Source organism: Phalacrocorax carbo, chromosome 3, assembly GCF_963921805.1.
Source record: "Phalacrocorax carbo chromosome 3, bPhaCar2.1, whole genome shotgun sequence".
In the NCBI taxonomy this organism is placed as follows: domain Eukaryota; kingdom Metazoa; phylum Chordata; class Aves; order Suliformes; family Phalacrocoracidae; genus Phalacrocorax; species Phalacrocorax carbo.
Window position 1 is genome coordinate 10,940,009 of NC_087515.1, and position 27,381 is coordinate 10,967,389.

A 27,381-nucleotide genomic window follows, 5' to 3' on the forward strand; every position below is an offset into this window, starting at 1 on the left:
GGCACTAAAGCAAGCTTCTGGCCAACAGAACCTGGTCCTGATGGGGGACTTCAACTACCCAGGCATCTGCTGGAAGAACAATACAGCAGCTCGCATGTCATCCACCAAGTTCCTGGAATGTATAGAGGAGTGTTTCCTGATACAAATGTTAGATGTGCCAACCAGGAATGAGGCACTGCTGGACTTGCTATTCACAGACTGAGAAAGCCTGCTTTGTAATATCTCGGTTAGTGATAGCCTTGGCTGCAGCGACCGCAATACTGTGGAGTTCGGGATCCTGCTGAGTGTGCTGAAGGTCAGCTTTAAGACAAGGATTCTGGATTTTAGAAAAGCAAACTTCATTCCACTCAGGGGTCACTGGGAGGGACGTGATGGGAAGCTTCCCTGGAAGACAAAGGAGCTAGTGAGTGCTGGGAATTCTTCAAGAACTCTCTATTGGAAGCACAAAGCCAATTTATCCCCTACAAAGGAAAGGGATGTAAGTGGAGCAAGAGGCCCCCATGGCTCAGCCATGACCTCCTGGATCTACTCAAATCCAAAAGGGAAGCATACCAGAGATGGAGAAGTGGATGATTATCCACTGAGAACTACAAGGGCATAGCCAGAGTGTGCAGAGATGCAGTTAGAAAAGCAAAAGCCCAATTTGAATTGAAACTGGCTGTAGATGTGAAAAATAACAAGAAAGGTTCCCTCAGACATGCCAACCACAAACAGAAAAAGAAGGAAAGCATAGGCCCACGGTAAATGGAAAAGGAGAGTCAATCACCAACAATGCTGAAAAGGCAGAGGTCCTCAACACCTCCTTCACCTCTGTCTTTACCAGCACTGTTGGATCCCAGGCTTTGGGAACGAAATTGCTGGTTGATCCAAACACTGACCCACCATCAGTGAAGGAAGAGTTAGTACATGAATTACTACAGGAGCTTGACCTCTACAAATCGATGGGCCCTGACAACATCCACCCGAGGGTGTTGAGAGAGCTGGCTGACATTATTGCAAGGCCACTCTCCATAATCTTCAAAAAGTCATGGAGAACAGGGGATGTCCCAGAGGACTGGAGGAAGGCAAATGTTACCGCTATCTACAAGAAAGGCTTGAGGGAGGATCCGTGTAACTGTAGGCCCATCAGCCTTACTTCAGTCCCTGAGAAAGTTATGGAACGAATCCTCTGGGGGGCCATCACAAGTCAAATGAAGTACATGATAGTGAAGCCATGTTGGCTTTTACCAAAAGGCAGATCATGCTTGACAAACCTAGTGGATTTCTATGACAAAGTGACTTGCCTGGTTGACGTGGGGCGGGCAGAGGACATTGTCTACCTGGACTTCTCCAAGGCCTTTGATATGGTCCCCCACAGCCTCCTCCTGGAGAAATTAATGTGTTATGGCCTAGACAAGTGGTCTGTGCAGTGGGTGGGGAACTGGCTGACAGGCTGCACCCAAAGGGTGGTGGTAAATAGCTCAGTTTCAGATTGTCAACCTGTCACAAGTGGAGTCCCCCAGGGATCAATATTGGGCCCAATATTGGGCCCAAGCTCAACATGAGCGAACAGTGTGCTGCTGCGGCCAAGAAGGCCAACAGGATGCTGGGTTGCATCAAAAAGGTCATCACCAGCAGAGATAAAGAAGTCATCATCCCACTCTACTCAGCGCTTGTTCAGGCCACACCTGGAGTACTGTGTGCAGTTCTGGTCCCCGCTATACAAAAAGGATGTGGACAGGCTGGAAGGAGTCCAGAGAAGGGCCACCAAGATGATCAAAGGGCTGGGAAGCTGCCATACGAGGATAGGCTGGGAGAACTGGGTTTGTTCAGCCTTGAGAAAAGGAGGCTCAGAGGGGATCTCATCACCATGTACCAGTACTTAAAAGGTTATCTACAAAGAAGATGGAGACTCCCTTTTTACAAGGAGTCCCATGGAGAGGACAAAGGGGAATGGACACAAGTTGCTCTTGGGGAGGTTCCGTTTGGACACAAGAGGGAAATTTTTAACAGTGAGGACAGTCGAACATTGGAATAATCTCCCCTGGGAAGGGGTTGACTTGGCCACGTTAGACAACTTTAAGAGTCGTCTGGAGAGGGTGCTGGGCCATCTTGTCTAGACTGTGCTCTTCCCAGAAAGGTTGGACTAGATGATCCCTGAGGTCCCTTCCAACCTATGATTCTGTAAACTAGAATTTCCAAGGCTTCTATATTGCTTGGTCCAAATTATGCCTGGTTTCTGAGTTGACTCTTCTCTGCAAGCAGATCTTTTCTGTTTGTTCAAAAGTTCATACCTCATGCAAGATTCCAGTCCTCTGGTTCCTGCTTTTATAAGGTACATTACTGATAGTCTTATGGCCTAACACACAGAGAAAACAATTTGTATTATTCTGGTATCTGCCAGCACTAATGTAATTAAGCCTTTGGCAGCAGTTTATAGAAAAGCTGATATAATTTCTTTCTCATGGGGAAGTCACTGGAATGGTACCAGTTTCTGAATAGATTCAAGGCATTTGATAGGTCCCTGGGGGTCAAACACATGCACTTTTCCATGAGCAGCTGGGTAGGAGGCCTGCTGGACATGTACTGATCTTACCCCCCAAAAAGGTCAGATCTTGAGGTGATTTTGTGTGTGGGCTGAATTTGTGTTATGTCACATCCTTATTCAGTAATCATTGCAGGAATCTCTAAGCCTGTCAGATTTTTTTCGTACTGGAAATGAAGTAGTTCTCTCTCTCTCTCTTTCTCTCTCTCTCACTATCTCTCTCCTCATGTTTTAATGGTAGAACTAGGTCATATGTCTTTTAAATAAAGACTAACGATCCGGTTCATACATCTATGTGTGGAAAAACTAGTGGAGTTTTTTATTGCTTACTCTCTTGCTAGCTATAGCAAGAAGTTTTCTGGGTCAGTAATGCCATTTAAGTTAAGCCCACATGCTGACACACTCTGGTAGCTTCTAGAGCTGTTCTTGTCAACTGACAAGTGAAAGGTCAATGGCTTACAGATTGCTGTTTGTGATAGGGAAACAGCTACAGTAAGATTTGAACTTCTTATGATTCCTTGATGCTGTTGCACGTTAGTAACTGGCCAGAGAAATGAAAGTTTGTTTGCATTGTACACAGTGAACACAGCACACAGTGAACTAGGAGGCTTGTGCCTTGGCTTCAAAAGTACAGTCACTTCATTTAGCTGTTGCCCGTTGGGTACACACAGGCAGAAGTCAGGTGTGCTCGTCTTTCATAGTCTGCACCCACTCTTTATTGCTGTGCTAGTTATTTTAGCACAATTAACCTGGCCACTGAGGTCTCAAAAGGTAGCTGATGCAACATGGGATTGCAGTGTGGTCACTGAATCTGGATGTATGAAATTGGATTTAAGTGAGCCACACAAAGGAGAGGGCTTTTCTCTTGTAAAATGTTACTTATCTGATAGCAAATAAAAGTAATAACAGGAAAAGATCCAATTAATTTCCAGCTGCACAGCTTTATAATGCAGCAGCAGGATATGCAGGTAATTAGGAGAATTAATAATTTTATTGAAGTACATTTTAAAAAAAATTCTGAAAACTAGAGGAAGCCTCAGCTTTCCCACAGACTGACATGTTACTGTTGTCTTCTTGACAAGAAGGGAAGCTGTTTTATTGTATGGCTGCACAGTATCTTTTTGTATTGCTGAAATGCCTAGAGACACAAAATTGAGACCAGAAACTCTCTTTTCTAGCTGCTGTTCCTATTTTCCATTTGCAGAGTAAGTATGGGAATATGCCACCTGGGAAACCTTACATTGCTGTTCTGTCCACAGAGACTTGGCTGGTGGAGCTTCATGAATGAGAGGCGTATTTGGGTCTAGCTGCTGGTGCTTTACTGCTTTACTTGCAAGGAATAGCTCACAGAATTACAGGGGTTGGCCTGTGGGGAATCTGCTTCACTGGGGGAGCTCTGGGGTATGGAGGGTGAGCAGACTTGCACCCCAGGGCGGCTGTTCTGCCTGTGGCATCCTCGGGGAGGAATAGGAAAGGGTGACAAGACCCTGAATGGACATCAGAAAACACTGAGGGTATTGAAGAAGGTGAGTTATAAAGTTTGCAGGCTATGTCCCTCAGAATAAAGGAGTACTGCAGACTACAGTCTACAACTTCTGTACAATAAGTTCACTCTAGGTAGACATTTGCTATCCTGAATGCTTCAGATCATGTAATTTTGGCTCCTTTAATATTTCTCCCCATCTTTGCCTTTCTGCTTAATAAATATATCAATACAAAATGAGTGAGCAAGAAGCAGGCTTGGTCAATAATATTTCAGACTCAATATACTGATGCCTTTTGATGCAGATAGAGTACTAACTATTCCTTCCATGGATTACTTAGTTCAGGAGGGTGTTGACAAACTGAGAAAAGTGAATTCATTGCTAAGCCAGATCAAAACAAGTCTATATCCTTCACCTCTTGGTGGTGGAGGTTGCTTGGGAATGCGCATCCACTTATTTACCAAGTTATGGTCTGTATGGGAATTTGCTGATCAAGCAAATGAACCATTGTCACAGGCTTAATAGATTTCCTGTCTTATTATAAAGCTTTCATTGTTGCCAATGCAATTCTTAGTTGGTGTTGTTTTTGAGGAGAGTGTGCTCAAGAAGTAACTCATAGATTTTCAAGCAGGTCTGTTGCTCTGTATGTTTTTGATTTTGCTTGTTCTGCTTTGTTTTTCAGTTCAAAAGCTAAGGCAAGAATGTGCCCTGAGTGAATAGGTGAAAGTAAGAGGGAGAATAGTGGATGGCTGAGAAAATAGTGTCATTATTTACAATGGAAAATACAGCATAAATAGATTTCAGAAATACTGTTTCATAAGGCAGAACTCTTAGGAGAAGGAATCAGAGGAAAATGTCTTACAGTAGAGAAATCCATCATTATCTGGATATCTGATAAGCTGTTGAATCCTTTTCTAAGTATTTGGTAATTTGCTGATTTTGTTGTAAAATATTTAATTTAATGGTATGGGCTCCTGATTGTGAGATGGAACTAACTGTATCATAGAAGTTTTGATGTCCCCATGTGTGCACAAATTGGGATTTCATCTGTGCTGAGGATTTCACTGGATCAGTGCTAAATAGCTATCTTGTTTAGAGAAGAACATGGGATGTGGCTGCAACAGTCAAAGGTCATCTTTCTTTTGGACAGTAGGAAGCGGGAGATTGTAATTAAGCTCTAGGTGCTGTCATGGTAACTAAATAATGTTTAAGTAAATATAGTTTATTCTAGATACAGTCTGACTCTTCCTTATTAAATGCAAAGCATAATCGGCATTCTTGTCACCCAGTGATTTTCCTTTCGAAAAACCTCACTCTTTCTAAAGGTGCACTGTTTTTTGTTTCAATACAAAATCTGTGCCATTACAGTAACTCCTTCTGCCAGATAAATATTTCAAATTTTGAGTACAAATTTGAATAAAGCAGGAGCAATGCATGCCCAAGGACCCTCCCTAGAGTTTCAGTATTCACAATGAATAGTGAGTTGTCTTTGCTAAGCAGTATTCAGTATGTCTACATCCAAGAAAGAGACTGAATGCAGCAGACATCATGCATGTTCGTTTTCAGCCTGTTCCTCACAGAACACATTATTTTGACAGGAAAGGACTATCAGGAATTTCTGTCTTGCTTTTCCTCACACAGTGTCTGTATCAGCGGTTACATTGATCTTGAGCTATAGCAACTTAGTATTCTGCTATGAGAGAAAAAGGTCATAATCAAATGGTAAGATGCTATAAGACTATGCCAGTACCCTTAGCTACAAGAACTTGCTACTGTTCCAAAATTATTTCTCTAAAGGTGGATTTTGTCCTGAATAATTTCTTAAATGTCACCTCTGCTGTAGTGACTGATTTGTGACAGATGCAGAATATGTCCTTGGTTCTCCATGGTATGTTAAAGATGACTGACTTAGCAAATCTGCACTACTTTCAAGTTGCCATGATTGAATGGGGTAATTGTTCGTTTTTGCCCTGTGAAGGATGCGTTAAAATTCATTTGATAGTTGTGTGGGCAGCACAAGATTCCTCTTTCCCTCTACCCCTCTACCCCCAAAACCCTACTTCAGTTTACTGGCAGTTCAGGAAACTCTCTACCAGATTTACCTCAAAGCACTGGAAGCTGTATTTAATAATGACATTTGAAACTAGCTCTTAAGTATTTCCCTTTCCTACTTTCACACACTAACCTCTCCTTACAACACTCTAAAATTACAAAAATTAAATACAGTATATGTCAAATTACCTATGTTTCTCTTTCTCTTTTTGGAACCCAGCACAGTGGATCCCAGCTGTCACATTGTCCTTTGAACGCTATCATAGATAAATTTTTGCTGCACTTTTTTTGTTACTGAAGAGAACTTAATGCATGACGTGCATGTTAGGCAAAAGGGATGAAGTCAGTATTTCCAGAGGGGCTCAGATAAAATAGTCAGATTGTAGGAAGACCTACTACTTATTGATACATTCTCTTGTTGAGAGATGCCTTCTCTAGGTGAAGTAGGACTTTCATATTCCCTTCATTAAGCTCTCTTCTGCTGAAGAGACTCAAGAAGTGTCAGCGTCTGCTCTGTTTGCTTTCTGATGCTGCTTCCTATAGGCAAGTTACTGTAATTCCTCTGAAAATTGTAGTGGCTGCCAAGGTTGTGGCTTACTGAAGATTTAAGATTTTTATCTTGTTCTGCAATCCACCATGCCATCACGTCAGACAGTGAACTCTTCTACACTAAAGAAAGTGGAAGAATTCTTTGAGTTTTCAAAATTAATTGGTAAATTAGAGCTCTTGCTTCAGCCTCTCAGAATTGGTAGAGATAGGTCAAGCCCAGGAAAAACAGGGTTTCTTGGGTTTTGGCAAAGATTTTATATTCTGTACCTGTGTCAGAAGAAAGACACATGTGAATGATATACTGTGAGATGCCTCTACCAGTGCTTGTTTCATCACTCCCATAGACCAGAAACTAGGCTCCTTGAGCCAAACAGGAAGAATAACTTTATCTTGTTATGACTGAGAGTAAACTATGATGAGCCAGAAGAGTTGGACAGAAGGTAAAAGATTAATATTTTAGAAAGGCCAGAACACCTGATTGAGCATAATGGAAAACTTGAAATTAAGCTGCTAAACTTGTTTTCTGAGCCCGTTTATAAGAATTGATGTTGGTTTTGGTGTGCTAAAGTTTTGAGAGCAGTATCTTTTAGAGTATCCCTCAACTCACCTTTTAAAGCTTTCTTTCAGAAGAAGCTTTTTCTTGGTTAATGTAGACATTTGCTGTCTAAAATAAGTCAGGAAGTGATTTAGTTAGTATTTATTGGGTGGAAAATTCAGTGCTGCTCTGAATCAAGGGTGGATTGCCAAAGAAGTAATTCATGACTCTGTGTGTGTTTATGAAAGAGAGCTTTCTACCTAAAGTTGCTAGTGAGCTGCTCTCCTGAGATTAGGATGTCTGGACATTGAGGATTGCTTTATAGTGAATCTGGACACAGATTTGTATCCTAAATTTGGCTTCAGACATGGATACATTTAATACGTATCTGTGCATCCAGTTCATTTGTCAGTCATTGACGTTAACTAGATTTTGGGGATGTTCCTGAATGCTTCACTACCTCCAGAGCAAAGGGTGTTTCAAGTCTTTCATAAATGATAACTTCCATTTGTACAGTAATTTCAGTTGGGAGTCCTCAGTTAGGAGCTTTAGAAACATTAATGAGCTTGGCTGTGAAATGCCCTTATGTAAATATAATTAACCTCATACTGCATGATGGCAAGTCTTATGCACAGAGTGACTCTTCAGTTGGAATAGAAAGAGAATCTAGCCTGGCTGACACCCGCAGTTTAACTGCAGAGCCATCTTTTTCCTATGAAGTAGGGAATTTAAATCATGACTTATCTCCAGCTCTTATTGTATACTGTCAGAAAACAGTGAGAGAGAAGGTTAATGGATGCCTTGCTTTTGAGACAGGAGAAAAAGATGGGGCCTTGGGAGGGACATCTGTCTTGTTCTATATGCACTTAAAAGGTTTTTATTGAGGCATGAAAGGTTGTGTTGTTCCATGCTTTGTTTTTTTCTTGCTTATCCAAGCAGTGATATTCTGCCAACAATTCAGTAAAGGAATTTCTCAAAATATATCCTATTAACCAGTCTTAAACCTCCTGTATATGGTATGTGGGTAGTCACAGAAGAGAAGGGAAAGAGAATTGAGGAACCTATTATTCTTTTCCCCATTAAATCCAGAAACAGTATCTAGTGAGAGAGACAGTGTCACTGAAGAGGCAGATTTACTTGAGCTGTACTTCCCAGGAATACATTAATGGGGGGGGGGGGGAGGGAGGGGGAAGGAAAAAAAAAGTGTCCATGCTGTTAATGTTCAAAGTGTGATTTTTCAACTGTCTTTTGAACTGGGATGGGAGGAAAAAGAGATTTTCTAAGAGCTTTGTAAATGTCTCTTCTATCAGTATTTTTCCTTAAATGCTTAATACATCCTGGGTGCATTTACTCTAGTTTGTGTATGTGTGAACTTCAGAGAGCAATGTCAGAGGAGGAAGGGATAATTTGGTACTGTGACCAGAGGACAAAGTAAATGAGGTGGTAAGATTACCTCCAAAGCCCACTCTTCAGCTTGGTATTATAGCTTAAATGATTTCTACACTCTCCAACCTATGAGGCAAAAGAAAGAAATGGAACAGAACTGATTCAAAGTCAGTAGATTCTGCATATATGAATTATATGGACTTTGTTTTGCCCACTACTTTCGGTATATATATTGAACTCTGGGAATAAATGAGGATTTATTAGTCAAATATTGTGAGCATGTGTCTAGTAAGGCACTCAGCCCATGGATTGATCTAGATGTACAAATCTGTGCAGTGTAAACAATACTGTGATAAATACTGGACACAAAAAAGGCTTCAAGCCTGGCCCACAATGTGGCATAGTACTGTCTTTGCCCTTCATCTCCACTGGCTGCGTGGCCAAAGGGACAACTTCATAACTAAATATCAACTTCTAGTTTGTTATCCTGTTATTGCTTTGATATAAGCAAAAGATAACAACAGAGTGACTTGAGGTACTAGTTCAAGCCAAACTTGATGTCCTGCTTGAGGTTGTGTGTGTTGCAGTATCACAGGGTACTTCTGTGGGCTTTGACCTATATAACTTTAAGTGGTGTAGCTTTCCCAGGTAAGGAACAGTAGCATGTTTGAAATTCAGAGAAATATTTCAGCTTTCGTTGCTTCTGGAGACATTTCATTGCTGAAAAATCCCACTTTGGCAGACAAAGTAAGGAAGTGCTAAAACTGGAAACCATTCCTGGACTGTGGCTTAAGCCTGTTCTTATTTTGTCTTAATTTGTCTATGTCTTATGTTAGGTAAAATATAGTATGTTTCCATTTTGGTGTTCTTGTAATACACTGTCAAGTAAGAAGTGCCCCTGCTGAGGCAAACTGTAAATAAGTGGAGCTCAAGGACAGACAGTATGTGCCTTTGGGAGTTTGGTTCTGAGAGAGCTCATGCTGAGAAATGGACTTTTGCCCAGATAACATGCCAGCATTGGTAAGGAAATCAGGCGGTGGTTCTGGACCCTTAGGACCGAGAAGGTCTCAACAAGCCCAACATGCCTCATTATGAGTGTCCATCCAGGGCAGCTCTGGGAGGGCTCTCTGATATGGCTGTTTACACTGGAATGCTGCTTTTCACAGATAATACATCAATATCAATGTCAACAGTAGCTTCCTGTTTTCTGCAGCAAAGCAAGCTGTGTGAATGAACAGGAAGGAGAGCTGCTGCCTCTCCAGCAAGCTCTGGTGGTCAGCACCATACAGAAGTTTTGCAGCTTGCAGTTTGAGCTGCTGACCATCCCTGTAGTACTTGGACTGTTGCGTAGGGCACAAGACAAAATAGCAGTACTACTTAAAAGCCTACATTTATATAGGAACAACCCCATTATGCAATTTCTAAAATGAATGTTATTTATCTCTCTCCTCTCTCTGTCCTGTGGTTAGTGTGGTACTCCACAAATACAGAATTTGTAAATACGTTTGATTATTTCCAGCTTCTTATTCAGTTCCTTTGCATTTTACTACCCATTTATTAAAAAGCATTAACATTACATTTGCTGACTAATATCTGTTTCTCTCTGAATGCATAGGTGAGGGGAAATGGTTTATATTTATATCTTTCTCAAATAATTTCATGTCTTTCTGGTAAGTGAGCGAGTATTTGATTATTTTGGAGTGCTTGTATTTAAGAACTAGTTATTTAAAAGCTCATGAACCAGCATCTAATCAGCTTTTGAGGAAGCTTGAGAGTAATACTTTTCAGGAAATGTCCACAATCAGTTTGAGGCTTTTTATTGCTCTGTTTGCTCTGTGCTGTTCACATAATAGGACTTGTGGATATGGACATGGATCACCTGAAAGTCTCTATAATCACAGAAACCATTAGTTACCGCTTTTATGCCCATGTCATGATGGATGTTTTCTGGGTGCCCCAAACACCAAGACAGACAAATCCTTTCCTGTTTTGTAGTTGGCTGAAGTGCCTCTCTCAAGCCTCACTGTCTTGCAACTTCTGACACCAATAGAAATGTACTGCACTGGCTGTGGAAATTCATATTTGGAACTGCAAACCTTTATTTGGCAGAAGATGGGGAGGTTATGATTGCAATTGAGATAAGTCAACTCATCAACTGCAATGGCAATTGATTAATGACGGTCCATCCCTGATTTCAGGTATATGAATTGGATGGACTAAGATGAGGTTAGGTTTTTAAGTGTACTCTGCTCTGAAGGGAGAGTTGTTTAGGTCTCTGCTTAGCAGTTCCCAACCTGGTAGATGACAAAACTGGTTTCAGGACAATTTGAGGGGGTAGGGCATTGTGCTAGTTCACTGTAAATGTGAATGGCTGAGTTAGTAAAAATTATGCAAAAATTGAGGAAATTATTGTTTAGTGAATTCAAGTGTATTGGATGCCCCAGGTAGACATACGTAGGTTAGCAGAACACTGAAGAACAAGTGTCTGTTTGCCTGCATGCTGGAAATGTAGGGAGGTATCCTGGCAGCCAGCCTAAATTCTTATGTTTTAACAGTAGTATGAGACGATTTAAGTCCAGGATTTTGGCTATAGCCTTCTGGGAGCACTGCGGATTCAATATAGTGAATCAGTAAATTAGAAAGGCTCAATGTGTGACTAACATGATAGGGGCACTTTGAGCAATTTTACTGGTTCCTCATAAAATAGAGTGGCTAGTTTAGCATTCCTGTTCTTGATGTATTGAAGTTGATTCGCCTTAAAAATATGTGAAATAAACTCTTAGATTATCTTCTTAGCCATAGTAGAATAGGTAACAATTCTCTACAAGAGAAACAGAGGTGGCTCGATAGTTGGTCTAAAAAGTGTTGCCATATCACATGTCTTTTCCCCTCCCAAATACAAATCACAGTTCTTCAACTTTGCCTTTGGTAACCGAAATGTTTAACAGCTGAAACAAAGCAAGCCTAAGTGGAAAAAGAACTACAGGATGATCTCAAGTACTTTTCTTGATGTGCCTCACAAAGAAGTTCTGTTATTACTGTGGTGATAAGGACAGGCATCAGAACTGAAATTGAGCAGGTGAGGGATTGGTTTTTGCAAATTTTTTGCAGAAGGAAGGTAGCAATGCCTTGGACGATGGCTAGCAATAATTTGGAAGGGTTCTTTTTAGGCATATGTTGCAATTTTCTGGCACACACTGGTGAACAAAAGCTATTTGTGGTTGAAATGAGGAAAGGAGGAAAGGGAAGTTGTTAGGAATTGCATGAAGTACAATAGATGACATCACACCATTGTAAATTCATGCAGAAATAACATTCAAGAAACTGAAATCAAAATTTTGAGAGGATGCTTCAATAGGGCTGACCCAGCTTTCTGTGAAGTCAGTAAAGTTCTTTCAGTTAATTTGAGGAGAGCTGGGTCAAGTCTGGTTGAACTTCATTTCTTTTCCCAGACAATGAAAGGCTGAGATTCCCCTAACAGAGGAAAAGTTGTTAAATGGGCCATCAGAAGAATGAAATCACAGGATGTTTAAAACCTTTTAAGAAAGCCAATGAAAGTGAGTGGTAATGATCCCAGTTTTCCAGAGAGATGATAAATAGCTAGGGTCCCAAGGGACTCCATCCTATGCTGCGTGCTGGCTTTTCTGGAGAAAGGTCAACAAAATTACTTAATACACTAGTGTTATGTTATTTTACAAAGGCAAACAAATGTATTTTTTTCCCTGAAGTAAAATATAAATATCTTACACATATCTAAGCTCTCTCTCTTGTCCTCTGAGGTAAAACCAAGCAAGGATTATGGTTTACTCTTTCTGTTCCATATGGACGGAAAGCCATAGACATTATTGACGTTTCTAGTGATGGGATGAATTTCTCCATTTAGTTTTAATGCAGACAAGGTTAGAGCTGAACCAAAGCACTGTAGTTTAGCATGACAGAAGCAATAAACTTGTTCACAGAGCAGCAAAGACGTAGTGAATGAAATACCTCTCTGACTCCATCTGCAACCCAGAGGCACTTCTGCATGAGGAGGGATCAGCTAGTGAGCTTTAGCTGATGACACTTTTGTTTTTTTTCTGTCTTCAGATATCTCAGCTTATGACGGAGACTAGTCGAGAGAGCCTGACTGAAGCAGCATTGAACCGCTACAATGCAGATAAACCCTCCTTGTACAGCTTCCCTGCTTCCCAGAGCACATATGTTGCCAGCGAAGCATCCACAGGCACCTCAGTGGCGGCATCATTTTTTGCCAGGTAAGAGAGATTTCTCAAATTTTCCTTCCCTAGAAACATGATTTCTTTCAAAGGAGATGATTCTGTAGTGAAGAAGTGGAGTTGTCAGACTACAGCACACGTGTCAAAACATGGCTATAGATACAGTTCCATCACAAACTTGCTGAATTACCATGAAAATATTGTTTAATCCACCTGTATGTGTTTATCTGTAAGATGGGGATGATACTTCTACTATCTTCTGTGAAATATCTCTTTAACTCTTGATTTGGTTTAAAATGTGATTATGCTCCCAGCATAATACCTGATTTAGTGACATTTTTAGAGGGGTGTGTATCCCTGAATGAGATGGGCCCATCCAAGTAATTTTCTGATAGGCAATTAATTGTAGAGCTAACTGGAGGTGGATAGTTCTGTTTGGTGGGCAACGTTAGGGCTTCTTTATTGAATTTAATTCCATCTAGAGAAATTATCAAGATTTCCACTTTCAGACTGAAAAGTTCAGGTTTCTGATTTCGGTTTCTGTCCCAGTCATGCTGTTGAATTGACCTGAGGGTCTAAACTCAGCTTCAGAATACCCTTCCTCTTGAATATTCAGCCAATGTTTAAAAAAAAATCTTGATGAGATAAAGTTTCTTTAAAAAAACTTATGGCTGTCTTTATTAATTTGTTAGTAAAAATGGTTTGTTAATTTGGCATAGCAGCTCATAAGTGAAATATCTATTATCAACAATGGAAATATTTTTCTGTGCAGAAATATGCTCTTTGCAGAACATAATCGTTTTAGCCCACTTGAATACTTACATAACTGAAGAATTTAAAATAATCCTTGTCTTTTAATGCTTTTCAATAATTAGAAGATTGACTTGGGAAGAGTTGTGGAAGTAATGAAATAATAAGAGAATAAGCAATTTTTACAGCACTTCCAATCCAATCTAGTGAGAGCTCTGAATTTCAAAACATGGAGTGAACTTTTCAGTGAACACCTCAGGTATATCCAGAATAAATTCCTACTCTTTAGAGATCCAACTATTAGTAATTCCATATGATTCTATTTTATGTTAAAGGTAAATTAAAAACTGATATAGTTGTTGGACTCTGAAAAGAAGATTTTCCTTTCCTATTTTTCCTCACAAACATGAGGACTGCATATGTCCAATCAGCGTCACACATTAAGTGAATCATTTAAGAGGATTAAGGGTAGCATTTTTTAGAAGACCTAGTGTACATTGGGGCAGCTCTACCATTTTTTCTTCACAGATGTGATGCTGCACTAGCAAATGTGAATGCTGACAGTGGGCTTGATTTGCTGCCCTTTTCTGTTTTAACCCCAGGCAGTTTAAATTAAAATTGCTGAATGTTCTCATACGGTAATATCTAACCGGAGTGCAGATTGGGATTAGCACATATTTTAGCATGAATTGATTTATGAAGATGGCTTAACTCATTTGTTCTTCATCGTTTCACTGTTTTATGCTGAGAGAATTCATTTGCTCTTAATATACTCTACTGAAACTAATTAAATTTACTCAAAATCCCCTGTATAAATCACAGAATTTTAAGTAAAACTGTGTTCCTTTCTAGCTGATGGTGGGTATTCCTGGGTATGCTTGGCCCAGCAGAGATCTCACATTTAGGCTGTTTATTTTTAAGCTGTACTTAGCAAGACAAAAATACCTTGTTTAGTTTGGGGTATTGCATAATTAGATTAATATCACTTATGAGTCAGTTTTGTTCTGGACTTCAAGTTATATCATCTGCTGACAGTTCAAGCAGCAAATCCAGTCAGTTGTTCACTGTTTGACTTTTTAATATGAAAATCTGCAACTTGTTTTCAAAATGTGGATCTCTAGTTAATTTTTGTTTTGCACCCTGTGTGTCTATTTACATTTTTGTGAAGTTGGGGTAAGAAGCATAAGAACCCACATGTATGTGTATTATAAAATACGAAGTAGAAGGCAGTGGTTGTCAAACTCATTAACATGGTGTGCTGTTTACAATGCAAAAGTCGTTTGTACCAGACATATGAATTCTAAACTTTTGCTTTTTCTGATTGTAAGTGGCATGTGGAGTAGTGACTACCAGCTGTGCCTGGTTTTTTTGAATGCATGTCCCATACGATGTTTTCATGGTCAGTAAGTAAGAAATTATTACACAGCCAGGGAAATTTGCTGATGTGAAGCTGAAGTTGAAAACAGAAAAGCAGAAAATATTGTTTTGAAATTTGAATAATGTCGCACAGTATTTCACTCTAAGTTCCCTAACAAACAAAGCAAACCTCGGATGAGGCTCAGATATAAAAAGTCATCCATCATCAGGAAAACACCCCAGTTAACTAAAATACTATAGTATGGAGGAAATGTCAAGGCATCCATGGGAACTTCTGGTTGTAATTACTTGAGAAACATCAGGAGTAGAACACTGGGAGCTCATAGTTTTTGTCTTCTCAGGCACTACTACTCCAAAAGCGATACTCACTTGACTGGCCTACAGCTGGCACGGAGCCATGGAGAAGTGTCTGAAGGCCACAGTGACTCTCAATCTTTTCAAAAGCCAGGAGACTTATCAGTTGTCTCAATACTTGACTGCTGTGTTTCATGATCTATAGCCGACAGATTTCCAAGCCAGCTGAAAGGGCTGCAACTTCTGTGAATTGTCATTTGTCAGGATGTTGCTGCAAGAGAACTTATGATGTGTCAGGATTCCCATGGGATAGTATGTGAATGTTTTAAAGGAACAAACATTGAAAACTGTCCAAAGGGCTCTGCTGGTAGGCTTATGAATGTTAGACGATACAGGTATGAATAATGAATTTCTAATGGTGATTCTGACACAGTAACTGAATTCAGTCAATGGCATTTTTAATGACAAGCACCAAATTTGCCTTTCTGTTCAGGGCAGAACACTGCCTGACTCAGTCTCAGATATCCTCCAATCCATGCTAATTTAGCATCATCTTGCTTCTTACTAGTATATATTTGGGACGAAAACAATTCATTTAGTGAATGTGAAACAATGGTAACATTCCTTACACAAAAAGAATCATTTGTAGAGCATGTTAGGACTTTTACAGGAGTAAAAATCTTTTGCATCCAGTTTGGAACTTTGTCATAAGAAGCAATGCATATTTTGGCCATCGCAGTCTAAGGTGTACTAGCCCTTTGCCTTGTGTCCCCTAAGCACAATATAAGAGTGTGCCACCTCCAGTTAAGGGAGAAGTATATGCCAGTGCCGATGCTGCCAAAGAACTGAGGGAAGGACCTTCTGTCACTTATCTCCCTGGTGTCTCTGTAAAGCTCTAGCAGGTCAAGGGGCATTGTACTGAACCTTGTTCCTGTGCTGGTTTCTACATAGAGAAAATTTCTGTGACTCTGACTTCAGCATTGGCCTGACTACTCCATAAAGAAACGTGCCCTTCTGAATAAAGCTTCTCTGCTGTGACTGGTCTGTAGAGTTTCAAGAATCTCTCAAAGGGTGATAGCATGGTGCAGGAACTAGAAGTCAAAACTGGACCAGAGCCTTTCGGTTGTCCTTACCATGCCTAAAGGTTTTGGGGATTTTGGTACTGTTCCTTGTATGCCCTGCACAGTAAGCTTGGTTTCTTGGAGAAGAAAAACATCTATTGCATCAGAACAACAGAGAAACATAAAAGACCATTTCACTTTGGACCTCTAAAAAAGTAAAAACTTCTGAGAAGGAGGTATTTTTAAATGGCAGTCCTGAAAGTTGTTTCCTGTTGCTGGTCAGGAAATGTAACAGCGTATCTTGAACAAAAGCCTGCCTCAGTGTGAAATCAGATATACTCGTATTTGGATTAAATGAGCCTAAAGGGAATATAGATAGTCTTGAAAGTAGCCTGAAAAGTCTGTTCTTGAAGGTAGCCTGAAAAATCTGTTCTAGGGACCATTTTCCATGTCTTTATATAGCTTAAACACTAATCAGAGCCACAAAATGCTACTGTTGTAGATGTAAGAAAGGCATGTTTTTCAAATGAAATGCAGAAATGTGCAGATTTTTAAAAAACTTCTTATTTTGAGACAAAATAAGAATAGAAAACCTTAGCTTCCTTTACAACTGACATGTAGCTACTCAGCGTGGGATCAGCTCTAGTTACGGTTACCTCCATTCTTGGAAAAACTGTGGGTGACCCTTTCCACACTTATTCGCCATCCCTGTGTGGTTTGGCAGTTGGGGGAGAAGGAGGTGAGGCAGTGCCTGACTGCAAAGGAATATTGTCAATGCTGTGTTCAAAATGCTGCTGAATATTCCACAGATTTCCCTTCCACTCCTGAGAATCCTTTTTGAATCTCTTTAAAAATTCTGCTACATATTGGATGAACTACAAAGCTTATATAAACACATTATTTGTGGGACCCTTTTAGTAAAGCTGCTTTGCTGTTTTGATTATTTAGCGCTCCAGAGACCCCAGAATCTTATGACTTGCTGTTTTTTGCACACACACATGATAAACTATCAGCTTATTACACAACTTCTGATGTTTGCTGTTTTTCCTTATAGATGCAATGTTATGTGACTTTTGTTGAAACTTAAAGTAAGGAGCTTGTCTGCACAATCTTTCTGCTTATGGGGAAATTTTTAAAGGCCAAAGGCTTAGAGTTCAGGGCTTTTCCTTAAAGATTGTGTATTGTTTTAAATTAAGCACACCATTTTAAGGTCCTGGCTTGAATTTTTTGGAAGTCTGGGGGAAGTTCACAAAAATAAACTTTTCCTGACATTGCAACAGAGGGCTTGTCAGAACATGGGTAGAAAAACCAGGTAAGAATCAGACGCAATGGCTCATGGAGAAGCAAATGGAGTGGGTATTCCTATACCACAAAAACAGCTTTGGCTTGGGAAGCTCCACGGGAGAAACATTTGATTTGTGTCAGTAGTCCAGCTGTAGCTGGGACTATCACATGTGGATCCAGGTCAGGAGTCACTTCTTGATACTCCTGTAACTTGTGTAGGTGCACAGCAGGCTGTGCACCAGGGTGTTGATGGTGGGGCCTGAGAGACCTCTCAGGAAAAAGCCTGTGAACATTGTCAGAGAGTGAAAGCTGCTTGTCCTATGCTCTGTGCCTTTCTGAAGAAAGTTCTGTTGAAGTTTTGAATATTTTTAAGTGGTCTGAACAGCAGATAACTCAGATGACAGTGTTTCTTCACACTGAAGATTGGTGGACCCAACTGCTCTTTCAAGCCATGCAGTGGTTCCCTGGTTTAGGTACTGCTTAGAAGTCCTCGATGTCAAATAGTGGTGACCTCAACATCCTTAAGAGAAAATTGTTTTCTGAGACTTAGGTGGAAACATATTTTAGTTTCTTGCTGTCTAAACTATGCAGAACGTAACAGGATTTTCTTTCATTAGCTGAACAAACTAAATTTAACAGTTAAATTGTGGTCAGTCTCTCAGACATTCTGAAGAACTATATATTAATAACTCTGATCAGAATTTCTAATCTTTTCCCTCATCCTCGTCATATACTGCATGAGAAACAGGTAAAAAGAAGAATGTTAAAAGGTCCAGACTGTCTTTTTTGTAGGAATGCTGGTGGCAAGTTTTAAAACACCTGTAAATCATTTTCACAAATATTTCTACCTTCAAAGCCTGTCTTGGGGCTGACTAGTAGGGGAAACTTCAATCACAATGATCTCAGTCAACCTGAAAGACCATGAAACAAACATTTAAAATTGTCACTTAGGTTTGAGTGCACAACTTCAGGGGCTGATTTTTCATACTTGCTCAACATTCATCAGAAAGGTAGGAGATCTATGTTCATAGTCACTGCTTTTCTGTGCTCCCCATTGCTGTGAGAGCCATAACTAACAGACTGTTTCTACTGCCTGTTATTGGTGTAAATGCCAATTGAAGGTGGATCTTGACTCTCCTGAAGCCAGAGAAGGCTGGCAGTTGGGGCATAAAGAATACTGTTTTTCTGTGGTTCAATATAAACAAAATAAAAGTGTCCTGGCAGGAAAAACTGCGCAAGCTACATGAAAGAATAGCCAATACCTAGTAGTAGAGGCAATGATCTGATAAGCAATAATAAAATTAGGACTTAAGTGCCACATCTGGACAAGGGAAAGCAAATGTATTTGAATGATCTCTAATTCTGCATGGTATTTCTATCTTGGATCCCAAACAATTCCCACTGGTGTTTTTTTTTTTCTTTCAATGCTGACACATTCCCCATGGCACTTTTATTTGGAACAGTTAATATATTTTGGTTACAAAAAAGTTTAGCCACAGGATTCCAGACTAGGTCCATTTCTAAAAGGAAGTGTGTAGGGTACATGTCTGAAACAATGGTGTCTGAATCTTTGGATACTTGCACACTGCCGTATTGAAACGAAAACATAAGAAAATGCATTCATTTCTAGACCTGGGTTGGAAATCCTGTTGTGATATGTTTAATCTGGCATTGATCTGTAAACAGAAATAATTTGAGCCTCCACACCATTTAGATCACTGTATGTTGTTTGCAGATTAATAGCTTTCATTCACAGCTTAAAATGCAGGTAATGGACATTGATTTTTAAACAGGATTTGGGGAGTGACCCATGGAGCTATAAAAAGAAATAAGCTAAAATTACCCTTAGATTATAATAGAATACTATACTCACAGGGGTGTGCCATCTGCTTAGCCTCAAAGCACGTAACTGATAAAAGGGATGTAAATCCTCCTCATGTCTCCAGTATCAAAGTAACCCACTTCAGATGTACAGGGATGTTTACCTCAAGTTAACAAATGTAGTTTTCTGGACTAAACATGTTTTAAAAAGAACTATTTAGAACAACCTAAAGTAAAAGATGACTATCCAGGAACAATTTATTGACCATTGAACAGAGAAATTAAAATTCCAGTCCACAAAAGGTATGTTACTTTGATGTTATGTCTGTATTGAAATATGCTACACCTGCTTCTCTGCACTGCACAAGGTGAGTGTTTCCTGACCTGCACTTGCCCCCCACGTGGTATGTTTTGTATTGATAGAAATGGCAATCACCAAATAATGTCTTCATTGAAATGGTTATCAAGATTTGGAGTTTCTTGTGTAGCTAGCCTTTCACAGACTTGAGAAATCTTGATTATTTTCTAAGTTAAGTTCCCCTTTCCTCCCTTTTTCTTTGGAAAGTTTTGAGATATTGTGTTGTTTCTCTGTGACACAATCCCCAATTCCATCTTATGAATATCTGGTTCTGTAAAGCAAAGGACACATACCATGAAAATGTTTCTACTGAAGTGATTATTTTAAAATGGATGTCTTGTCTCCTAAGTATAATTAATTGTATTAATTATTTCAAAAATATATATTGCCTGAAAACCAGAATCTTAAACTTTTTCTGATTCCTGTAAGAATGTGTTGTTTAGTTACAACTTTTTGGTTCTGTAAATGTCACTGCTTTGCACTGTTTCATTTTCACTTTTTTCTGTACATAAGTTTGTGAACGCACATCTAGAATTCATGTGTCCTATTAATTTTTATATGACTGGTTATGTTCAATTTTTAAATTTAAAAAATTCATCTGGGGCTACGCTACAGTACATTCGTATGTGCTTTTCCCTCCTTTTTTCTGTGCACTTATTTTCTCAAGTTTAACACCATGAAAATTTATGGTAACCAGGGACTCCATTAGCTTGAAAACAAACACTGCCCATGTCTCTCAGATCCTGGAGTCAATGACTGGTTATATTACAATGAAAAGGGCCAGTAATGCAAACACCTACTTAATCTGCTTCATGCAGTGTACATGCTTTGTAGAAGCTCTAAGTGTTATGTAGCCTCTGTCAAGGCAGGAGGTAGAAGGAGGTAACCAAGACACTTCCTGTCTTCAGTGGTTAGCAATGGCCTTTGTCCGATGTTTCTGAGATGTTACCTTAGCCTAAAGTTTGCTTTCTCTGTTTGTACATCACTGATTGCTGCTATTACAGATAAGAAGATTTAGGCCTGTAAATGACTGTGCTGGCCCCATTCTTGCTGCGACTCTCATGTCTTAGGTGTTGTGCACTGATAAATGCTTTCCATTGTGGGGAAGAATATTGGATGCTGATGGCATTAAGGCACTGATTATTTTACTGGTTTGCTACAGGAGGCAGCAATTTTTCATGGATTTGTAATCCTAATTCTCCTAGATGGTTTCAAGCATTCAGTACAAAGGTACATAGGTGTATGGAAGGTGAACTCCTGCTGCTCTCCATACACTAAGCTAAAACAGGTAATTTCTACTTCTTGCCACATTTTGTGGTATCCTGCTGATTTCAACAGATCGCAAAGGGGGAGGCTAACTAAGGATAGGTTTGGCCTTCTAATTTCTAAGAGGGGTTTTGAGGTGCCAGACTACTTGCTACATGAACACCTGCTCCCTGCTGATTTGGGAAAACTTAAAAGGAACTGAGGTTATTTCCTTCCTTCAGCACTGCCTTTCCCTGTACCTGACGTGTACATTGAGAAAAATTGCTAGCAGCATATGCAGGAGTCCCTCAGCACCTGTTACCAGACTCCTGGTGTTTAATCTTGCCTTTTACTCTTAGGGCAGTGGAAATAAAAATAGTCAGCATTAATCTTCTGACTTCTAGTATAGCTGTGACTGCTAACTGTAGTATAGACAACCTCATGTTGATTTACTGTTTTGCATATTTCTTGCTTCCATTAAACCTTGACATGAGTTCTGATTTATAGTGTCTCTATCTTGGCTTGCAGAGAGAGAAAGATGAATTGATGTAGTTGCACTGTCTGTAGCAGAAAATTATATGCACCACCAGTTGTTTTTCCCCTCTGTTTTTAACACCATCAAACTAACCTTCACTCAAAGAGATCATAAATCCATAGTAACAAGACTTTTTCCTAAACACCTGGAAGTTCAGAGTGGCAAACTTTTTATTCTGATTACTGTTTTCCTGTTACAAGAAGTACTGTTACAGTGCTGCCCCAGCAGCCTTGAAATTCCAGCTGTGATTAACCCTGTTTGTAGAGTTCTCCACTGCCTGCTCAAAGAGTCAATGTTTTCTTAACCTTGAGAGCAATCTATTCAACTGCTGAATGGCTTTTCCTTACAATTACCAATGAATGCAGAACATTTTAGTTTTCCTTGATGGATTCCTTCATAGAATAAAAGCTCCAACAAGAAAATGGGTTGAAATGTTGAAGTATTTTCTTTTTCTTTTTTTATTGCCAAATAATTTAACATTATGTAGACAACTGCCTGTTGGGCTTGTGTATATGCATCCCTGTGATGTGGTTATAAAATATGGTAAGACCACAGTACACCTGTATACATGACTATGTGGACTGTAGCAAACAGCAAACCTCACCTCTTTGCTCAGCTGTAGATTGAACGTGATGCCCATCATACAGCTGCTGTCCATTGGCATATTTCAGTCAAACTATTGGTTTGGTCTCTTCTGAGTAACTCAACTTCAGGATTACATGCATGCATTGCATGCGGGACAGGGGGTCCTGAGCTTTCTACCACGCATCTTGATTTGACGCTACTAGTTGTCTTTCTGGAGACAGACCTGTTAAAGCATAAAAGAATGTACGTGTTCAGGAAATAAGTAATTACTGGACCATTGCAGCTAACAGAGACAATTTTCCCTGTGAATGCATTTCTTGAGATTTCATGACTTTGGGGTGTAGCTGTAGAGGTTTTCTGATGACTGGGGGATTCTAGCGGCTTTTTTCTCAAGTGCATTTTCTGTTGTTTAATAAAAAATTAGCAGAGATTTCTTCAGTCAAAATGTTGACAGCATCTGCCTCTTCTATTCAGCTGCCTATTTTCAGGAAATCAATAGAGACTTAATTTCTTTAAGATCTCTATTCTTCTGGTTAAAATTGGTCAATGGATTCAAATGTCCTTTTTAGGGTATAGTTAGAGAGATTTATGTAGATTATATATGTCATCCTCATTTCTTTGAATAACCAGGCTAAAAACTTCTGCTGATAACTAGTGAGGCAATCTTTGTGTTTATTATCCCAACAGTCATGAACAGACCATCAGAACATCAGAAAAGAACCAAGATAGTTGCTCTTTTGTGAGAATTACAGCAATAACCTCTTTGAATCTAAGAAAGAATGCTGAATAAGTGAAAACTGTGGAAATCTAGGCAAAGACAGAAAATACAATATTAGCAGAAATTCTTTCCATTTCCTTTCTGAATAACTCTTTGTATGCAAAAACAGGTGAAATCAGTCAGCCTTTCATTAGAGAGGAAAAAGTACATAGAGGGAAGTTGGACAGCATTGTGACTCTTGTTCAAGCCATCTGTAAGCAAGATGAGTTACTAACCTGTCCAGGATGGAGCGTATTTCTGTTGCCTATTTCTGCTTTTGTTTTTTATTACTGAAAAAGAAACAAATTAATGTAAGTCTAAGTTTTCCCATTGCAATAGCTATTCCTTTTCCAGCTCTCCTCTTCCACCATGTTTGTCCCTTCCCACAGCAGCGTTAACCTTTTATTAAGACGTAACTACTTCAATTCAGCTATGTGATGTTGTGGAAATATCTGACTAGTTGTGCAAGGTGAAAGACGTCTGAGTTATGTCCAGCTATGTACTTCTAAAATGTGCAAGATAGCACTGTTCAGAGATCCACAAGGGCCCTGTGGCTTTAGTTCAGGTCAGTTAATTAGCCTTGCACTTCCTATTCTGATTTATTTTGGTAGTCTCCATGGGACACTACACAACAGGGTGTGTGCTCCAAAGCTGGCATTTTCTGTTGGCCTCAACTATTACCTGTCACAAGCGAGACACAAACCATCATGAGGTAAAACAAAAGATAATTTCTTGGTTCTCTGAGTTATAAAAGTCTTTAGGTTTCACATACTCAGATTCTTGGTTGGGTTTTTTTCCCCCTCTCTCTGCATGCATGAAAGTCAGAAGTGAACTTGCATAATGAAAGCTGAGAAAAATAATCCTATGATTCCATAAATTGAAGAGAAATATTTTGTATTACAGAACACATAAAATAATGTTGAGAACTGATATGAATGAGCAATTCATATATCTTCTGAATCAAGCTATGCATGGATATGGGACTAGAAGGAAGGAAACCAAAATAAAACTCTGAAAAGGAAATAGAAGTATTTCACTAACTCATGAAATTCTAGGAGTACCCGTGAGTTAATGTGCCAATGCTTAGGGGTTTAATGTAACAATCTGGGTCTCCAGGAACAAAGTTGGACATGTCATTGATCCTGGGCAAACAGGAAAATACCTGTGATGCAATACAATTAAAAAAACCAAGATCTTAAAATATTGCCAGTGAGTTTAGGATAATGGAAAACAGGTGTTGGTCACACTGGCTTGACATGTTTTTCATGAGGTGATTCACATGTTTAATAAAGTACAACTGATAAAATATAATCTAAGTGGATTTCAGTAAGCTATTTGGGTTAACACCCTGTGAATTCTTGATTAATACTTTACAGCAATGCGAAACAAATTGCGAATGCATTAAATAGACTAAACTAGATGAACTTATGTATTATGTTAAATGACTGTGCTCCTGTTGGGATTCTGTAGAGATACGGAATGCCATAGGGCACTAGCCGGGAAAGTATTTTTAAATCTTTCAGGTGGTGTTGGGAAAGTTTTTAGTAACAGATTGCTTAGTCATCTGGGCCAACAGTAGGTGTTACATCAGTGTCAAATGTAATATCATAAATCCAATAGCAAAGAATGCGGACCATGCTTACAGAATAGGGGCCTATGTACTGAGAAACCCTTACTGGAAAGGATTTGTGTGTCGTGGTTAATTAGTTGCATATGAGCACACAGTGGGGCACTGTGGCCAGGAGGGATTATGCAACTCTTGAATATCTGTAAAAATAAGAACATATGAAGAGAGGCTGCAAAATTACTTTAATTCTGCATTAGGAATAAATACGGTCACTGCTAGAACACTCTGTCTAGTTTTGATGTCCACTGTCAAGAAAGAGTCTGAAAAAATGGAGAAGCCTCAGAGAAGAGACACTAAGATTATTAAAAGTTTGGAAAACGTCTTCCAACAGCTTGACTTTAGTTTATCAAATAGATTTAGAGAGATATATGTTGACAGTGTGCAGGGAACAGAAACGTGATACTAGAGGACTGTAGCAGACAAAAGCATGTCAAGATGTAATGGCAGGAAGTTGAATCTAGACAAATTCAGAATCATAATGAAATGTGCATGTTTAGGAAACATGTTTAGGAAAGGGCAATGACCTGCTCTAATATACAAGAGTAGCACAGAGTTCGCCTTTAGTGTATGTTTTTTAGATTAAAATTGATATGTGAACAAAAAAGGGCTGTAGTTAACCACAGTTTGGGGTTTTTTAAGACATTTAATGTAGGGAAGATCCATTGCTTTTGTAACACGGGAAATTACATTAGAGAGTCAACAGTCTCACTTAACGATCTGGGAAGACATACTTATGAAGGTATAGCTATGAGAAGTAGTATTTCTGCTCCTCTTTCAGACAGCAGTGTTGTAACAAAGCACAAGAAAAAATTGCCGTGAAGAAAGGAGTAAACTATTAATTTTATTAATTTAGCTAGGAGTGATTAACAAGTCAGTCTTTTAATTGATATGGTTTATTGTAGATGAACTTCAGAAGTTTGGGGCTAGTGGGTGGGTTGGGTTTTTTTGTTGTTTCTATTTTTTTTCTTTTATTTAAACTGCCAGTATCTGGAATTGTCGTTTTTGCCTTTTTATGCAACAAGATGTGGGAATCATAGGTTTTTTTCATAGCTTTAGTGCTGCATTGTTTTCCTGTTCTTTTGAGATTCCATCCATTTCTTGTCTGTTTCAGAAAGTACATCAGTACATATCATTAAAAAAAGAGAAATCCTTCCTAAAGTTATAAATGCCTTATTTCTTCCTTTGCCTTTTAGGTTGAGGATGTCAGTCAGCAAAGGTGATGGGTGTTTGTTGCTGACAGAAGTAGATCGGGAAAAGAGCATCCTAATATTTTGACATATAAATTAAAAGGAGAATTTAGCAGCTGAAGCTGAAATAAAAACCATATTGTATCTGAAGGCAAAGGCTTCGGGGCAAATGTGTGTGCTTTAAAATTACTGAATTGATGAAACCAATGCAAAAAGAAAAAACAAAACAAAACAAAACAAAAAACCCAAACAAAACCAACACACCAAAAAAATCCCAGCTGTTCCACTTGATGGCTCATAAAATCTGAATAAAGTCATTCAAGGGCTTTTTTTATAGGGAAAGAGTATTTTTTGTATGAGTAGTTATGGTAGCATCTGGTTCCCATCTCTGGGAATTCAGAGAATCCACAGGCACCGACATGCTGTCTGCTGCAGAGAAGCTCTACAACACAGATAAATGCTTCAGACAAGTGTAGAGTACGTAATGTAATTGTCTGCAAGCTGGAAAGATGTTCAGGTTTGCTGGGAGGATAAAACTCTGAATCAGTAAAGTTTGATTAACATAAGCAATAGGAGCAGCTTTTGCGTAAAATTCCGTTTGTTCACATGTGAAGAGTGGACTGATAAGCTAGCAACACCTGAGTCAATAGGATTAATCAGTTAGAGAAGGTAAGCAAGGCATACCTAAGGCAAGAGGAGTTGGGTTTTCACAGAGGCTATACCCTTCACAGAGGGTTCAAACAATGGGATTGGTGAAATAATTGTCAACAAATTTGAGCAGGAAATATAAAGGGCCTTTTATGAATAATCACATTGGATTTAGTAACTGTTGAATGACAAAAGAAAGCAAAATTTGTCTCAGTTATTTCTGGCTTGTCACAGTTGTAATTCTAATGCCTTATCCTTTCTATAAACAGGATTTGTGTGTAAGTAGTAGTCACATTGTTACCTTATGTGGAATTATATTACATCATGGTAAGAGTTTGTTACACATTATTGACATCTGGTATCACAGAAAGCAAGACCTTCAGGATGCCTTGAATGTGGGCACAGACACAGTGATGATTTTTTTGGCTTATGTTGTGCTCAGCACATTGTTTTTGCTTAACAAGTAGTATGATAGAGCAAATAGAGAGGACATGAAAAAATTTTGCTTCCCTTATGGCTGGAGATGGACTCAACCTCAATAAAAGTCAAAACCAAAATGCATTTAAGCACAATTCTGTGCTTGAATGAAGCTTACCTTCATGCCAGGACACCTTCTTATGCACATATAGATAGAGAAGAAGTGATAGCAGATATCCTTTGTGCCTCAGGGAACGACTGTATACTGTGTGAATATGCCTGACTTTTGTACAGCAAACTAGAGGTTAGTGGGTTTCTCCAGAAAACTGGAGAACAGGGTTCTTGGCATCCCTGAACCTGAAAGGAGTCAATAATGACAGCTCATGCAACTCAGAGGAATGTGTTTGAATAATACGTGAGGGTGGAATTGGACCTCATTCCAGTATTGTCAGCTGAGGAAGCTCCACTGTGTAGGAAGGAGTGTGGCACCCAGAGAGCCACTGGCAACAAGCGAGAGGAAGGAAGCCCTTGCCTAGACCTGGAGAGCAGGGCAGGGCAGGTGCTGCAGCAGCCATTCTCTTCTTCCAGCAGCCACATCTAAAAGAGAGGTGCCAAGCCATTATGTGTGACTTTGTGACTACACCCAGACTGAAACCAGGGGCTGTGACTCCCTTTTCCACACAGGTGCCTA

The 27,381-nt window shown here is 39.4% G+C and overlaps 1 protein-coding gene across 1 annotated transcript in view; it reads left to right on the forward strand.

Annotated features, from left to right (window-relative positions):
* KIF26B (kinesin family member 26B) overlaps positions 1-27,381 on the forward strand; it is a 308,732-nt gene that overhangs the window by 112,166 nt on the left and 169,185 nt on the right. The window contains exon 4 of the mRNA XM_064445818.1: positions 12,617-12,783. Within this exon, the coding sequence (XP_064301888.1) occupies positions 12,617-12,783 (167 nt within the window). The remainder of the gene's footprint in view (positions 1-12,616; positions 12,784-27,381) is intronic.